Here is a 16,947-nt window from a genome sequence, read left to right as displayed (position 1 = left end):
TTTTTTGTTTGTTTTGAGACAGGGTTTCTCTGTATCGCCCTGGCTGTCCTGGAACTCACTTTGTAGACCAGGCTGGCCTCCAACCCAGAAATCCGCCTACCTCTGCCTCCCAAGTGCCGGGATTAAAGGCGTGCACCACCACGCCCGACCGCAAAATATAATTTTTGTGTTCAGAAAATTAAAGGAAAACTGTAGACTTTGTTATCTTAAAACTAGGAGGGCTAGAGTGCAACCATTAAAGGCTAAAGCTCAGACTTTAATTTCCAGCATCCAGTGGGCTGGAGAGATGGCTCAGTGATTAAGAGCACTGACTGCTCTTCCACAGGTCCTGAGTTCAATTCCCAGCAACCACATAGTGGCTCACAACCATGTAATGGGATCTGATGCCCTCTACTGGTATGTCGAAGAGAGCAATGGTGTATTCATATACATAAAAGAAAGAAATAATTCTTAAAAAAAAAAAAAAGAATTAAAAAAAATTTCCAGCACCCAAATCATCAAAGCCTGTCTCCCCAGCTTCCCTTTCCAGTACTTGGAAGGCAGAGGCAGACACATCTATGTGAGTTCAAGGACAGCCTGGTCTTACTAGGAGTTACAGGCCAGCCCAGGGCTGCATAGTGAGACTCTGTCTCAAAAACATACAGAACAAGAAGGAATCTTTGACTGAGGATACTTAGATAAACTATGGGTAGGATGTAGGTAATCTACAGCCTCTTAATTTTGAATATGGAGTTTTGCCTCATATAGAAATTTTGTTATATGAAAAGAGATTTAGTAACAATTAGCCTGATCGCTTTAAGAAATACTAATAATTGTCTTAATCTCTTTATAAGAGACCTAGGAATTTAAGATGTAGAAATACATACGAATAGTTTGTCAAATACAAGTGATCTGTTTTTGTAATATACAATATAAACCTTTAATTTAATGCACCTTGTAGGATTGTTTATATGAATCTTACTTGTAGCAAGTGCTTGTAGCACTGATGTATGTTGTATATAAGTTTTGATCAAGAATAACTTGGGAAGAAGTAAATAATACATTATTATTTCAGGTGGAACAGAACTAAATTTTATATTAGTTTTGGTGTAAAATTCAATTATCTATTCCTCAAATGAAATGATTTGAATTTTATTTATATGAAGTACTGAGTTACTAAGGGGCAGTACTACTCAAGGGATACACTCTATTTTTCCTATATGATGTCATCTTTTAGAAATTCTAGCACACTTGCTAAATTGATTACACAGGCCATAATGGATCACAACTTGCACTTTGAATAAAGATGCTTTAGAGAGATGTTTGCCTATTACTTGGCCCTTAAAGTCCCTCTTCTCTTTGAAGACCTTCATACCAGACATTGTCCATCTTCTGGGCAAACATCCAACTTTGAGTACTCAGAGGGAAGACGACCAAGATGTAGTCATCTGTTTTGTTTTGATTTAAGGGTCACCCTCTCCCCCACTTCTTCCTCCACTTCAACTTGCGTAATTTCTTTTAATTCCTTCCCTCTGCTATTAAATGTTTCTTGGTATTTAGGGTTTCTTGTTCCTGTCAGAATATCACAGATGTCTTTATTATAGATACAATTGAGACATTATAATATACAATCAGGTGAATGAGACTATACTTCCCAGTTGTTAAGAACCTTATTTTAAAGCAGAAAGCTGCTCAGCATTTGAATATATATTCTGTGTACTCCTCAGGCACACGCAGCCGAGGCAGACATTTGCTCCCCTTTCCCTGTGACTACTACTTTACTGTGACAATAGTTTACTACTCCTTCACTGCTTCCTCTAAAATAAAATTCAGTCAGCTGTTGTAGTGGCAATTTTATATTTCAAGCTTGTTGGCCAAATAGGACAATTGCATGTTTCTCTTACTCTATAGGTCAGCACATTAAAGGAAGTTAATAGTATTTTAGCAGGCTATTATAGGCTGGGTGCTACAGTGAATAAGTATTTGACCTGTGTTACCTCCTTCAATATGTGCAACAATATTTTATGAGATACAAGGTAAATTATCTAATTAAATCTTGTGTAGTTACTTGTCAGAGCTGTAGTTTGGACCATAGCTATCAAGGCATAAACTGAGTACACCTTACTGATTAATGTGCTCTACAAAGATTAAAAGGAGCATTTAGCTGGGCATGGTGGCATATGTCTTTAACCCCAGCACTTGGGAGGCAGAGGCAGAGGCAGGTGGATCTCTGTACAAGAGCATCCTGGTCTGCATGGTGAGTTCAAGGAATGCCAATAGTATGTTAGAGAGACTCCGTCTCAAGTGGAGGGCGGGGGAGCAATATCATAGTTCACTTAGCAGACAGACAGCTTTTGTGTTGTTTTGTTTTTTAAATGATATCTGAGGAGCACACAGCCTTGAGCTAAGCCACTGCCTGTATGGTAGGAATGTAAAGCATCTCTGAAACATTTTTATTCAAAGTGCAAGTTGTGATCCATTATGGTCTGTGTAATTTTTTTAGCAAGTGTGCTAGGACTTCTAAAATTATGCCCACTTTCCTTGAGGCAGTTCTACAATGTATAAGTATCCTTAAAATAATGCTGTTTGTGTTTTTGTTTTTGTTGTTGTTGTTGCTGTGATGAAATTCTATGACCAAGGCAACTTATAAAAGAAGGATTTAATTGGGTTTATGGATCCAGAGTGTTAGAGTTTGTTAAGACCGAGAGAAGGCGTGGCCATGGTGGCGGGTGACTGGAACAGCTGCTGAGCTCATAATTCTATCTACAAACAGGAGGCAGAGAGAGTGTACTGGGAATGGTGGGAGGCTTGACACCTCAAGCTGGTCACCAGTGACACACCTCCAACAGGACCGTACCGTCTAATCCATCCCAACAGCCACCAACTGGGGACCAACTATTTAAATATATGAGCCACTGGGAACTATTTTCAGTCAAATCATCAGTTTCTTTTAGCATTTCTGGAAGTTTAACTTGAGGAATTAATCACAGAAACAGATTTATGTTCTTGACTGTTAACCACAATGTTATATGAAGAAAGATTAAGAACAAATGATGTGCTTGTCTTAATTATTTTTCTGTTGCTCTGATGAAACACTATAACCAAGGCAACTTAAATTTTTAATTTTAATTTTAAACTTAAGTGTTTAATTTGACTTATAGATTCAAAGGGGTTAGAGCCCACAATGACAGAACAAAGGAACAGCTGAGGGCTCACATCTTGACAAACCATAAGGAGCGAGTAAATTGCAGACTCTTCTGGAACCTCAAAGCTTGCCCCTCAGTGACACAGCTCATCCAACAAGGCCATACTTTCCCCCCACAGTTTTTTAAAAAAAAATGTTTTATTGATTCTTTGTGAATTTTTACATCATTCCCCCCAATGCCACTCATCTCCCCATAGCTGCCATCCACACCTGCAACTTTCCCCCTCAATAAAAACAAAAAATAAAAATAAAAAAAGAGAAAAACAAAACAGAACAAACCCATCTTGCGTTGGAAGCTGCAGCGTGTCACACAGTATTCCTTTTGCCCAAACAGCTTCACTTGCAATGTTCATTGCCATGAGTCATTGGTCTGGTTTGAAGCCTCTGGCTTTTGCTACACTATCAATACTAGATCCTCAACTGGGACTCTTCTTGTATATTCTCTGTTGTCATAGAGATCCTACAGCTTTGGATCTGCAGGACTGGCCCCTTCATATACTCCAGGAGTTCAAGATGGGGTAGATGTTGGGGTGGGCCAACTCAGAGCCCTGGATCTGGGTCTGGGTGGAAACTGAGTTGGTCAGCCTGCCAGCTCTCCTGTGCCCATGCCAGCTTTTATGCCCAGATGAGGAGCAAGGCCAGCTCTCCTTCACTCAGCCCATACTGCCTGCCCCAAGGGCCAGCTCTAGTGTGCTGCCGGGGTGAATTGTGGCCCACTCTCCCAAATGCTGTAGCCAGTGAGGGGTGGGGCCAAAGGCAACACTTACTAATCCCTGCAAGCAGTCCACTAACTCGTGACTAAGTATTCAAGTATATTAGCTTCTGGGAGTCATTCTCATTCAAACCACCATTGTGCTTAAGAAGAAAAAAAATATAATTAAAACATGGCACATCTACATATTAAAGTTGTTTGCTGTTTCTAATTTGCTTTTGAACATGTGATAGGGAAAAATGTTCATAAAACAAGAAAATAATCAGTATAAAAACATGTGATACCAGATGAAAATAAAAGAAAATAAAAGTTTTATGTCTATGTATAATAGAGGAAAACCTACAATAAGATGCTCTTGAATTGTAGGACTGGTTTTAAAGATTTGTTTCTACTTCTGTGTGTGGTTTGTGTGTGTGTGTGTGTGTGTGTGTGTGTGTGTGTGTGTGTGTATTCTTATGTGCACATGTATGGGTGCCTGAGGAAACCAGGAGAGGGCATCAGAGATACACCAGATGTAGGTGGAGGGAGCTGAATTCTAAGGCTCTGTAAGAGCAGTAAGTTTTCTTAACTGCTGAGCCATCTCTCTAGCCATTGTATGAATGGTTTCAAATGAGAAAAAAAAATGACACACAAAGGATATCTTAGTGGAATTTCTTATGCAGATTCAACTGTAATTCAAAAGTTTTCTTGCATTTTTAAGTGGGGTGGAGTAGGACTTAGATTTTCTTTATTGAAGATCTAGTCCCAGAAAGTTACTTGGGAGTCTTTAGACTCTTACATAATAAATAACCCTGATTTCTACATCTGTTGGGTATGTCTGTGACGGTTACTAGATGTGTGTATTCAGTGTTAGGATCTTGGTAAGGGAAGCATTTGAAATAACTTACAGCATGCAAGAAGTCCAGGGTTTGTTCCCAGTGTTTCATAAATTGTGGTTATGTGCCCACCATGCCTTGCTTTAATTATGTCTTGGTGAGCTCTTCTCTGTTCTTTGTGTCAGTATATATGTGCAATATGGATACTAAATCTTTACATAAAAGAGAATGGTGCTATGCTGTTAGAATAGATTTTTGATGTGTGATCAAATGTCTTATCCTGAGTAGATAGTTTGGAAGATGTGGTTAATCATAGTATGATTTGATGTTGTTGTTGTTTTTTTAAAAAAGAATTATTTATTTATTTTATGTATGAGTACACTGTAGCTGTCTTCAGACACACCAGAAGAAGGCATCAGATCCCATTACAGATGACTGTGAGCCACCATGTGGTTGCTGGAAATTGAACTCAGGACCTCTGGAAGGGCAGTCAATGCTCTTACCTGCTGAGCCATCTCCAGCCCGACTTGATGTTTTAATAAAAGTTCATTTTAAATAATTAGTATAGTGTGGTTAAATGTGAGTAAATAAAAAACTTAATTTGCTGCTTTAAAGTCTTTGATTTAATTTTTAAGTTATTTTGAATGAAATGATCAGGCTTTTAAAAACCCTCAGTTAGTTATAATTACAGCATTAGCTTTGGTAAAATTTTCTTTTGTGGGCTGGGAATGCATTAAAACACTTGAGTGTTTCCATTGTGCCTACAGTTGTTAACTTCTGATTATGTAGACTATAACAATTAGACAGTACATAATATTGCCAGTTAGCAAACATGTTTCTTTTTTTCTGACTTTCTGTAAATTCAGTGAAGAAGAGGAGGAACTGGCACAGGCATGACTACACAGAAGTGGATGATGGCTCCAAACCTGTTCAAGCTGGAACTAGGGCCTTTGTTAAAGAACTACGTTCTCGAGTCTTCCCAAGGTATGGAATCTTGTTTTGGCTTAAACAATATTTAACAGCATTGGCTGATACAGTGGCATTATCTAAAGTGGTCTTTTCAAATTTCCGTGGCACCATGCCATTGGTGTCAGCTGTCCACTTTTTGTCTGTAAAGGAAATAAAGAATAATAGGACATTCCAGGGGATAGGAGTAACTAAGGTTAGATTGGTGGAGCTTCTGCTATATGTATGCACACTGCTATATGTATGCACACTGTAAAAATACTCATCCCAGGACTTGAAACACACTAATTTGGATCAGTTCAAAGTTTCTGATTCCTTCTGATAATGCAACTGCTGTTTTTCTTCTGACCTTTTCCTGTTTTGTGTCTGTTTTTCTCAGATCATTGTATTGGCTGTCCGGGCCTTGGGCCCACCAGAAGCATTCATGGTCATTGCTTAGCCTCTGATGGCATCAGGACTGAGCTCTTTGATTCTGAAAAATAATGGAATATATCTGAGTTGTCTAAGCTAAACGAGAGTCAGAAAGCATTAGAAAGCATTTAATCATGCTAATTGAGATCATTTCCCACTCGCTGCCTGACATCTATTTAAAGAGATAATGCTTAATAGGCTTTTATACAAGATCATATCTTAGCTTGTTAAAGAGAGGAAGCAAAATTTAAATTTAAATCACAGTATCATGTTCAGCCTATTACGGAATTTTCTTTCAGGTTTTGCAATAAAAACCCTTCTATTTTTCCACTGTCTTTATGATTTCTCTGCTCTGTTCACCACCTTAAACGGAATCATGATGAAAAACCATCCACCTTCCACATTTGCCTCCCCTCAGGTTGGGTGAGGCCAAAACAACAACAACAACAACAACAAAAAAAACAAAAACAAACAAACCCATCCAACCAAACAAGAAAACCCCACAAAACAGTGTGTCCAGGTGATTTTTGTTGAATTAAGAGTCTTGTTCTTGGGCCAAGATTGGTGGCTGCCTTTAATCCCAGCACTTAGGAGGTAGATGTAGGTAAGTTTGAGGCCAGCCTGGTCTACAGAGTTCCAGGACAATCACAACTGCTACAGAGAAACCCTATCTTGGGTGGTGGTGGTGGTGGTATTTTGTTCTCAAGCTATCAGTTACCAGTTTGCTTGTTTTTCTTTTTACTGGACAGTGCTTTATTTTATTTTGTTTTATTTCTTTTTATTTCACACAGCCATAGATTTTAGTCTGGGCCTACTTACAGGTCTCAGATGTTCTGTGTTCTCCCAAAAGCCATCTATGCAAATTAGTGTCTGTGTGGGCGGACATTTTTTCAGGGAGAGGAGATATGGCTTTCACTTATTTCAAAGATTTGTGACTCCAAAACTAGCATTAAGACCCTTAGTAATCCATATGGCTCTGCTGCCAAGGTAAACCCAGATGAGAATAGCTTACAAACAGGATCACAAATAGCTAAACTATTATTGCTGTTAATTAAAAGGCTCCTTTTAACTAACTCCATAAGCTTTTGATTATTTAAATCATAGCAAAATAATTATTGAATTAAACATAGTTGATGTATACAGGGTATATAAGATAAATTGAGTAGGTTTTCATAATTTCCTATGTAAGGCATAATGTAAGTCTTTCAAGATATTTTTCTACTTCAAAACATTTATGTTTGTGTGTATGTGAATAATTCTTTAAAATGTGGTTGTGTTATGAATGGTATTACACAGTTTACTTTTGTGATATATATCATAGGTACCTTTTCATATGAATACATAATTTGCCTCGCTCTGTAACATCTAACACTTTCCATTCCTATATGATCTATTGTTTTATTAATTAAACATGAATTTTACTTTAAGAGTTCTGTGAAAGTTTTAAAGAGGAGAATTAGATTGAGAACCACTGAAACGAATGCTTCCACCTTCTTTTCTCTGAGTTAACTCATTACCTAATAGGACTTTTATAAACAGCTTATCCACAAAAGTGACATTTCATTCTTAATGTTTTCTTAGTGCCGATGAAATCATTGTAAAGATGCATGGCAGTCAGCTGACACAAAGATATCTGGAGAAACATGGATTTGATGTCCCTATTATGGTCCCTAAATTAGATGACCTTGGACTCAGGCTCCCTTCACCTGCTTTTTCAGTGATGGATGTGGAACGTTATGTAGGTACGAACTTGGTTCCTCTAAGCACTTGCAAAAACACGGTAAAACTACTAGTCTTAACAGTTTTGTTGTGGGATGGAAAATATCAGCTCTGCATGCTGGATGCATCATAAGGGTCAGGAAAAGTAAAGTCAGAAGTGCTTCTGTTGAAAACAACTCCACAGACCTACAATGGTCAGAAAGGAACAAAGCATTTTCTCTATGCTTACTCTGTCAGCCTTCTCCTACTGCTCTTTTAGTAGTTAAATTGATATTCCTGGAGGGAAAACCATTACTGAAGGGTAGCCATAGATTCCAAGACATGAGAGACTGGAAAGGCTCTAAGGTGTCTGTAGAATTGGGGTAAATCCCGAGCTTGGTAGTAGTCTTCTGGACCCTGCTTCTTGACCTCTTTTAGAGTAGAGGCTACAAAAAAATAAGATTAAATTCAAACATGTAGTTATGTTAATGACTGGTGAATATTTCCATTTAATGATACCTGAACTGACTTGTAATTTAGAGACTCAAGAAAGTAAGAAACTAGGTAAAAATTAGATTGCCATATCCTTGAGATTTTTATTCCTTTCATTTATGCACACTGTAAAGTTTAGAGTTAACCATATGTATATGCCATTTGGTAACAAAAAAATAGCTGTTATTTGAGAATCAGAAATCAAAGCCACCTTGTCTCAAAATTGTGGGTTCACTACTACCTCTTGTCTCCTCTCCTCAGCAAGTTATATTGAAGAAGCTGTCCCTTTATTCATTTTCACTAATAACTGTTTCACTTAGAAAAATTCAGCTAAATGCCCTGACTTCAGCATTCATCTAAATTTAAATATATGATAAACTAGGAAATAAGGCTTAGATTTAATTGAAACCTAACTGCCTATAAGTAAATCTAGTTATTTAATTATAGGAAAAGTTGTTCAAACTACTTTATCCACTAACTTTTTTTTCTTACATTTTCCTTATTTATTATTGGACATTTTATTTATTTATATTTCAAATGTTATCCCCTTTCCCGATTTCCCCTCTGGGTACCTCCTATCCCATACCCCTCCTCCTGCTTCTATGAGGGTGCTCCCCTACCCACCCACTTCTGCCTCCCTGCCCTGGCATTTCTCTACACTGGGGCATTGAGCCTTGATCAACAATCAACAAATGAGACCTCATAAAATTGCAAAACTTCTGTAAGGCAAAGGACACTGTCAATAGGGCAAAACGGCAACCAACAGATTGGAAAGAGCTCTTTACCAACCCTATATCCAATAGAGGTCTAATATCCAATGTATACAAAGAATTCTAAAAGTTAGACTCCTGAGAAACAAATATTAAAAATGGGGTACAGAGCTAAACAAAGAATTGTCAACTGAGGAGTATGGAATGGCTGAGAAAAGCACGTAAAGAAATGTTCAACATCCTTAGTCATCAGGGAAATGCAAATCAAAACAACCTGAGATTCTACCTCATACCAGTCAGAATGGCTAAGATCAAAAACTCAGATGACAACAGATGTTGGTGAGGATAGGGAGATAGAGGAACACTCCTCCATTGCTGGTGGGATTGCAAGCTGGTACAACCACTCTGGAAATCAGTCTGGTGGTTCCTCAGAAAATAGAACATAGTACTATCGACTAACTTGTAGCACTGCAAAGCTCTTCAGTTAAAATAACAGTCGTACAACTATTATGTTTTATATGAAGATAACGGGATCTGTGGCAATATTACTAGTATATATGAAGTTACACTGACATAAGGATGGAACACTTACGTTCTGTTTCAGATTAGTTAATTCTTGCCATATTTTGCATCTGAACTCATTCTGTAATCCCTTGTAAAGGGGTTTTGTTTCCTAGGGCGGTGCCTCAGAGGTCTGCAAGCATCATCTTACAGTTTTATAGGGAACACTGTAAGGTGATCACAACTCAGAAATGTGAGCATGCAAGACTACACTAATATGAACTGCCTTTTGCTTGATGATCACAGACTCTTCAGGGAGAATATTAGAAGACACAACCAGTGAGGCCAAAATTATTTGTCCTGATAAACTTGTTTACTGACCCCTCAGTGCTCTCCTTTTAAAACTTAGACTCTTTAGCATTATAGAAATGAAAGGGAAATGCCAGTCTTCTTTTTTATGCATGAGGAAACTGAGACCCAGGAAACAGTGGACAGTTTTCCTATCCCAATTTACTGTTTTTGCTTGTTTGTTTTGTCATTTTAAGCTACCCACAAGAAACCACTGACACTCAGAAGGCTTATAACACATTGTTTTTACAGTCAGTGTTACTTCTGTGTAGTTTTATAATTGACTTAATTAGCATACTATGCAAATATGATTTTTAGTATTTTTATTTAGAATATCTATTTATGCAACTTCTAAGGCCAATAGTAAGATTGTAAATTTTTTCTGCAGGTGGTGACAAAGTGATAGATGTTATTGATGTGGCAAGGCAGGCGGACAGCAAAATGACACTTCACAATTATGTTAAATACTTCATGAATCCTGACAGACCAAAAGTGCTAAATGTGATCAGCCTCGAATTTTCAGATACAAAGTGAGTATCTCTGGACAGTTTGCTTGAGAAGTCTGAATTTTAGCTAAATGTAATTTAATGATATTTTAGTAAGAAACATAATTGTGACTTTTATAGTTATCCTTTGGAAGCAGTGTTCCAAATTTTGCTTTGCCAGGCTTATGAAATATTTAGAAACAAGATGTAGCTGGATATAGTGGCACACATCTTTAATTCTAGCACTCAGGATACAGAGGCAGGTGGATCTCTGCGAGTTCAAGGCCAGCCTGGTTCCAGAACAGAGCTACATAATGAAACCATGTCTCCATGACGGTGACAACGATGACGAACAACAACATAAAGTTCACTTTAAATGCTTAAGTTTTATTAATCTTGAGTTCCATTTAATTGTTTGGTTTAGGTGACATGGGAAGAATTGTTTTAAGAAGTCCTTTATTTGTATTATGTTCCTATGTATATATGTCTTTTTCTTTTTTAAGAATGTCTGAATTGGTGGAGGTTCCTGATATAGCCAGAAAACTTTCATGGGTGGAAAATTACTGGCCAGATGATTCAGTCTTCCCCAAGCCCTTTGTCCAGAAATACTGCTTAATGGGAGTTCAAGATAGCTATACAGATTTCCACATTGACTTTGGTGGGACTTCAGTCTGGTACCATGTCCTTTGGGTAAGAGTAGGGTATTTCTTATTAATAAAAACATGCCATATTTTTCTGGTGGGACATTCATTTGTTTTATGTAACACTTGTAAACATTCAAATATTTTTCTGCTTCTTAAACATTTTCTGCCTTGGTACTCTTTCTTTCTTTCTTTCTTTCTTTCTTTCTTTCTTTCTTTCTTTCTTTCTTTCTTTCTCTCTCTCTCTCTCTCTCTCTCTCTCTCTCTNTCTTTCTTTCTTTCTTTCTTTCTCTCTCTCTCTCTCTCTCTCTCTCTCTCTCTCTCTCTCTCTCTCTCTTTCTTTCTTTCTTTCTTTCTTTCTTTTTTCTTTCTTTTTACATTTCAGGTAATAGAAAAGTCATTGAGTGCTTTACTTAGATACCTGTTTTGCCTGTATATTTTAAGTTGGTTTCTGTTAGCCTTTTGTCTCTCTCTCCCTCACCACCCACCCCCTTGTCCTTAGTCAGTTTGCATTAATCTCTGAACCAGATGAGAAGGAAGGAGCAAAATTACAGTGATAATTGCTTCTGGCCTTAGGATGAGAGTGAGACAAGTTGGATAAACCACAAATGTCTATAACATGACTAAAACTTTTGGTTTTTATTTGTTCTCTTTATCTAGAACTACATTGCCTAATAAACATTTGGCTTAGGTGGCTAGATTTAAATAATTAAAATTTAATATAATTAAAAATTGAGTTGTTCATTCCCACTAGTTACATTACACATAGCTAATGACTTATGTACTGGAGACAACACACTAAAAAGCAACAACATTCCATCACTATTGAATCTACTATAAGTTATCAATAAAATCTTTATGGTACTGAGGGTGAATTTTGAGAGCTGATTATGCTATGACCGGAGCTTGTTAACATAGTTCTGTTTGTGGATCTTTATCTAATCTTTATCTTCCTTCCTTCCAGTGCTTCCTGTGATAGAATTATTGACTCTTTATCAGTTGGGGGAGGGGGGGGGAGTTTTAGTTGCTCTGAACTTGCTGATTAGGGAATTAGCTGCTGATCAGATATGTGGCTTTTTTTTTTTTAAACTTAAAATCTTATTGAATTTAATTTAGATCCTTTCATTGGGAAATTGTACCAATGTAGGCCATCCTGAGATTGGCTTTTCTTTTTCAAAGTAGTATGATTACTTCCTTCTAGGGTGAGAAGATTTTTTATTTGATAAAGCCAACAAATGAAAATTTGGCACTCTATGAATCTTGGAGTTCATCTGTGACCCAGAGTGAGGTGTTCTTTGGAGATAAAGTAGATAAATGCTACAAATGTGTGGTAAAGCAGGGACATACCTTATTTGTTCCTACAGGTAAGGTTTTAATCTCATCTCCTACTTCCCATGGTTGATTGTTGAGGGTTGGGCTGATTCAAGGCTATCCCTGAAGCCCAGAACATGCTTGGCAGAGCCAGTATAGCCTGGGATTAGAGCCTTGGGAGCTTTTTCCTGAGGCCCTCATGTATTGAAAAGAAACAAAGTTCCCTGTCTAAATCCAGCATGCATGGCAGAGCCAGTAATGGCCCCGGGGCTGGGACTTTGGGAAGCTGCTTTGGATCCTGAGAACCTGACTCTTCCTACCTTACAGGGCTAGAGTTATCAGTCCCAAGGCCACTGTGTGCTCTGTCTGCAAAGCTCTTGAGATACCCTATGTTCCCCTTTGGCAACATTGTTTGATTAGCTTCTAATTTGACTAGTGCTAACTTAGTTCCATTGTATGATAGTTGTTGCTGACTGTCCTGTTTCTGCTCTGGAAATAGTATACATAAGATGTTGTACTTCTTAATAAGCTTCCTTGGCATAAGACAGAAGTTGTGCAAGACCCCTGTCTTATTTACCCTCTCATCTTCTGGACACCTTCTACTTAGGACCCTGTTACTACAGAACCACCTCTGGTCTAGATCAGAGATAGAGAGTCACATGGAGTCAGCTTGTAATTAAGACCAACTTTGGCTTTGATATATTCAGAATGTAGCTTTTATGTCCTTAAATAAGAAGGACTAGGAATTTTTTACTTGTTTGTTCATTTGAGGACTTGATCACCATCCTATTAAATAGTACAATTTAATGACTTTTAATAGATTAGTACGATCACACAACCATCAATGTCATCTAAGTGGAGAATGGTTTCATTGTGTTCAAAAGAAACCCCATACCTTTTAACAGACACTGTCACTCCCTACTTCCTTGACCCACTGGTAACGGCTACTATACTTTGCATGCATTTGCCTATTTTGACAATTAATATGTTTCAAACCTTTTGTGTCTAGTCTCTTCCCTCTGTCTACTTTTCTATCTCTTCCGTTCTGATTTTTGTTGGTTTGTTTGTTCCGTTGGTTGGTTAGTTTTGGAGAGAGGGTCTCATATAGCCCAGGCTGGCCTGGAACTTACTGTATAGCTGAAACTCTCTTGCCTCTCCTGAATGCTGAAGTGATAGGCATGTGCTATCATGCTCAGCTGTGAGATATTTCTTAGGCTCATCCATGCCATAGAACAACAATCTTTTTTGGCATAACAGTATTCCTTTGCAGGATGTACCATAGTTTGTTTATTCTACTCATTAATTGATGAACATTTGAGTTGTTTCCACTTTTGTGACTTTAGTTTTTTGAACTTTTATGTATAGAGATGTTTTTGTTTCATTTCTTTGGTGTGTATACCAAATAAAATTGTTTTGTTGTATTATTTACCTGTGCTTAATTCTTTGAAGAACTACCGAACTTCTCTGTACTTTATTCCTCAAGTATTGATAATGGTGGTTGGCAGTGTGGATAAATAAATATGCAGGGTATAGACTCTCCGGGCCAGTGGTTTTTTGAGACAGGGTTTCTCTGTGTAGCCCTGACTGTCCTGGAACTCATTCTGTAGGCCAGGCTGGCCTTGAACTCAGTAATCTACCTGCTGCCTCTGCCTCCCAAATGCTGGGATTAAAGGCATGTGCCACCACTGCCCAGCTGGGCCAGCATTTTTGAGAGCCGTGTTCTTCTGGCTTGGATGATCTAATGGCCCTAGGGTTTATAAGGCTATCAAAACACCTAGAACCCTAGAACCATTAGGTCATCCAAGCCAGAACACTGTTCTCAAAAACGTTGGCCCAGAGAGTCTATAGCTTGCATATTCATTTACACTGCCAACTACTATACTTGAGCCATAAAGTACAAAGAAGTTTGGTAGTTCCTCAAATGGAAAATGTGTTCTCTTAATTCAAACCAGATTTGACTAGCCTCAGAATAAAATCTTACATTGTAAAGGTGATTGTTTTTAAATTAGAAAAAAAAAAAAAGTAGACTTAGCACAAAACCTAGCATGTTATTGGCCTTTAATAAGTACTTAAATGAGTCAGTCAGTTATAGTAATCACCAGCTTCTTTAGTGCCAGGGTATGAAGTTAATTGACAATGGTTTTCAAGTTATTTATTTCACAGGTAGATAACATGTGTTCAGTTCCGAGGTTGGAGCATCACTGCTTTGTGTGTTTCAGGGTGGATTCACGCTGTGCTCACTTCTCAGGACTGTATGGCTTTTGGAGGTAACTTTCTGCACAACCTCAACATTGGCATGCAGCTCAGGTTTGTGTCATCAATGCTCACAGGGTGTTTGTTCCTAATTAGAACATTTATGCTTATTCTAAAAAAGTACGACACGCTGGGCGCGGTGGCGCACACCTTTAATCCCAGCACTTGGGAGGCAGAAGCAGGCGAATTTCTGAGTTCGAGGCCAGCCTGGTCTACAGAGTGAGTTCCAGGACAGCCAGGGCTACACAGAGAAACCCTGTCTTGAAAAAAAAGTATAATACATTTTGAGATTCTGTGGAGATAGGCCTTGAAGAATGATTAGGAATGGGAATTTTAGAGGATCCTTTCAAATGTAAAATAAAATTAATAACTTGCTCAATATGATGATAGCTCCCACATTTCAAATTTTATAAAATATACTTTTCTTTGTCTATAAACTAGTATTGTGAGAATGATTAAATTAGTCAGATTCGGGTATATGGAGCTAGAACAATCCTTAAGTCAGGATTGCTGTCAAAATACCTTTATATTTTGATGCAGGCAGTTATTTCACCTTTTGATGAGAGCTGACCTTGTGCTAACTTTGTCCCTTCACTGTACTCAAAAAGGGTATACTGTTAGCCACATTACATACAGTAACAATACTTCATGATGGACACTGAGTGATGGCTCAGAAAAGGGGAAGTACCTTTTGGAAGCCATGGATCATTGGGATTCCCCAAATGTGGTGACTCCTGCCATTATGTGTGTACATGGCAGCCCTTAATGTTTTTGCTGTTGAAGTTAGCAAAAGAGATGATGGCTCCTACACATACAAGGCTTTTAATCCATGGTAGGTTGTTTTGGTCATAAGTTTTAGTCATTTTGTACCTGAGCTATTTCTGGAGCAGAGATGACTACTTTTATAATGCTATAAAATCTATAACAGAAGACCAATATTGTAAAAACTATGGTCCTTATCTTTATACTTTACTGCCAAGTATGGTATTGATCCTGAATGCTTAATAGAGCCTAAAGAGAATGTTGGTGGGTATTGCAGTGTTGCCCAACATATGGACTTTTAACTGATTTTCAACATTGTTTTATTAGTGGAACTATCATAAAATCTCTTTGTTAAAATTAGGATACAAATCCCAGGAAATGAAGTGATATTTTACAATATCCAATGTAACTTTTCTTCCGAGTCAGGGTTTCTCTGTGTAGTACTGGCCATCCTGAACTTACTCTGAAGACCAGGCTGGCCTCAAACCCAGAGATTTGCCTGATTCTGCCCTCTGAGTGCTGGGATCAAAGACGTACACCACTACCACCACCTGGTCCCATGTAATTCTTAGGTAGACTGTCAAATTTAGTAAGGTCACAGTTCGGTCTTGTCGAAAAGTGATGTTGTTAAGTAAATATACAGTCCTGCCTATTTATCATGGCCTGCTTGTTTTCAGTTGATTACCTTCATTTAACTTTTAAAATGCTAACATCAGTATTAACTGTTCTTCAAATTTCATTCATTTAGGTGTTATGAGATGGAAAAAAGATTAAAAACACCAGATCTTTTCAAATTTCCTTTCTTTGAAGCCATATGCTGGTTTGTAGCCAAAAGTTTGCTGGAAACCTTGAAAGGTAATGAGTCATTTGCACACTCTGTTCTGTGATGAAATGTGTGATTGCAGAGTCTTTGAGGGTACCTTTTCCTAGATGTCACCATCCATTTTATAATTATTTTGTGTTTATCTTTAATTGTGTGTGTGTGCCTGTGTGCGTGTGTGTGTTTGGGGTGGGTGGGTACAGTGTCGGAAACTGAACTGAGGTCCTCTGCAAAAGCAACACACTCCTTTAACTGCTGAGCCATCTCTCTAGTCTGGCTCCCCCCAACCCCTTTTAAAAGTATGGATTTTACCCCTCCCCCTGATAAAAATCTTTTTAGCACTTAGAGCAGTGTTTCTCAATCTTTAATATACTTCCTCATGTTGTAGCGACTCACCCCCATCATAAAATTATTTTGTTGCTACTTAAAAACTGTATTTTTGTTACTGTTATGAATCATAATTCAAATATCTGATATACCACACTGTTAAAAGGGTCATTTGACCCCAAAGGGGTTATGATCCACAGGTTGAGAACCACTAAGTCAGAATATTTAGAATATAATAACCCCTTCCTATTACTGGGAAATAATCGTTTCATTTAGTGGATGAGTGGCCTGCACACATTTTAGTGTTTTGCTCTCTAATGTGTAGTTTGTTATTACCTAACACTTGTTCTTAAATATTTGCCTAAATAATTAGAGGGGTGGGGGATAGGCATGGTAGTGCATGCCTTTAACCCTAGCACTTAGGAGGCAGAGGTAGGCAGCTCTTCAGGGTGTTTTTTGTTTTGTTTTGTGTTTTGTTTTTTGTTTTTCGAGACAGGGTTTCTCTGTATAG

General features: G+C 37.9%; 1 protein-coding gene across 1 annotated transcript in view; it reads left to right on the top strand.

Moving 5' to 3' along the window:
* Positions 1 to 16,947, top strand: part of Kdm7a (lysine demethylase 7A) — a 65,200-nt gene that overhangs the window by 24,780 nt on the left and 23,473 nt on the right. The window contains exons 4-10 of the mRNA XM_029478640.1: positions 5,571 to 5,695; positions 7,670 to 7,830; positions 10,226 to 10,367; positions 10,826 to 11,012; positions 12,165 to 12,327; positions 14,494 to 14,581; positions 16,038 to 16,144. Coding sequence (XP_029334500.1) covers positions 5,571 to 5,695; positions 7,670 to 7,830; positions 10,226 to 10,367; positions 10,826 to 11,012; positions 12,165 to 12,327; positions 14,494 to 14,581; positions 16,038 to 16,144 — 973 coding nt within the window. The remainder of the gene's footprint in view (positions 1 to 5,570; positions 5,696 to 7,669; positions 7,831 to 10,225; positions 10,368 to 10,825; positions 11,013 to 12,164; positions 12,328 to 14,493; positions 14,582 to 16,037; positions 16,145 to 16,947) is intronic.

The sequence above is a fragment of the Mus caroli genome, chromosome 6 (assembly GCF_900094665.2).
Source record: "Mus caroli chromosome 6, CAROLI_EIJ_v1.1, whole genome shotgun sequence".
In the NCBI taxonomy this organism is placed as follows: Eukaryota; Metazoa; Chordata; class Mammalia; order Rodentia; family Muridae; genus Mus; species Mus caroli.
This window is presented reverse-complemented; position numbering and strand designations above follow the sequence as displayed.